This window comes from Buceros rhinoceros, unplaced genomic scaffold (genome assembly GCF_000710305.1).
Source record: "Buceros rhinoceros silvestris isolate BGI_N320 unplaced genomic scaffold, ASM71030v1 scaffold27339, whole genome shotgun sequence".
In the NCBI taxonomy this organism is placed as follows: Eukaryota; Metazoa; Chordata; class Aves; order Bucerotiformes; family Bucerotidae; genus Buceros; species Buceros rhinoceros.
Genome location: NW_010430232.1, coordinates 1 through 210, shown reverse-complemented (window position 1 = coordinate 210; position 210 = coordinate 1). Strand labels below are relative to the sequence as shown.

The 210-nt window shown below is 53.8% G+C and overlaps 1 protein-coding gene across 1 annotated transcript in view; it reads right to left on the bottom strand.

Moving 5' to 3' along the window:
- PSMB3 (proteasome (prosome, macropain) subunit, beta type, 3) overlaps positions 1–203 on the bottom strand; it is a 2,045-nt gene extending 1,842 nt beyond the window's left edge. Inside the window, exon 1 of the mRNA XM_010142975.1 lies at positions 109–203. Coding sequence (XP_010141277.1) covers positions 109–197 — 89 coding nt within the window. The 5' untranslated portion in view covers positions 198–203. The remainder of the gene's footprint in view (positions 1–108) is intronic.
- Positions 204–210: the final 7 nt, after the last annotated feature.

Genomic DNA, 210 nt, shown 5'->3' with positions numbered 1-210 from the left:
CGGGGTTTAAACCAAGCTGCCACTGGCTAATTATTGTAAATACGCCTCTTCCTCTCAGAGGGGAAGGCACGGCCGGGAGGGAGCTTACACCGTCGAACTGACACTTACACCGTCTGCACGTCCGTGGCCAGTCCTGCCAACCCAATATAGAGTCGTTCTCCCATGGGGAAAATCTTCTGGAAGTCTGTGGTCACCATCTGCGCTTGAATC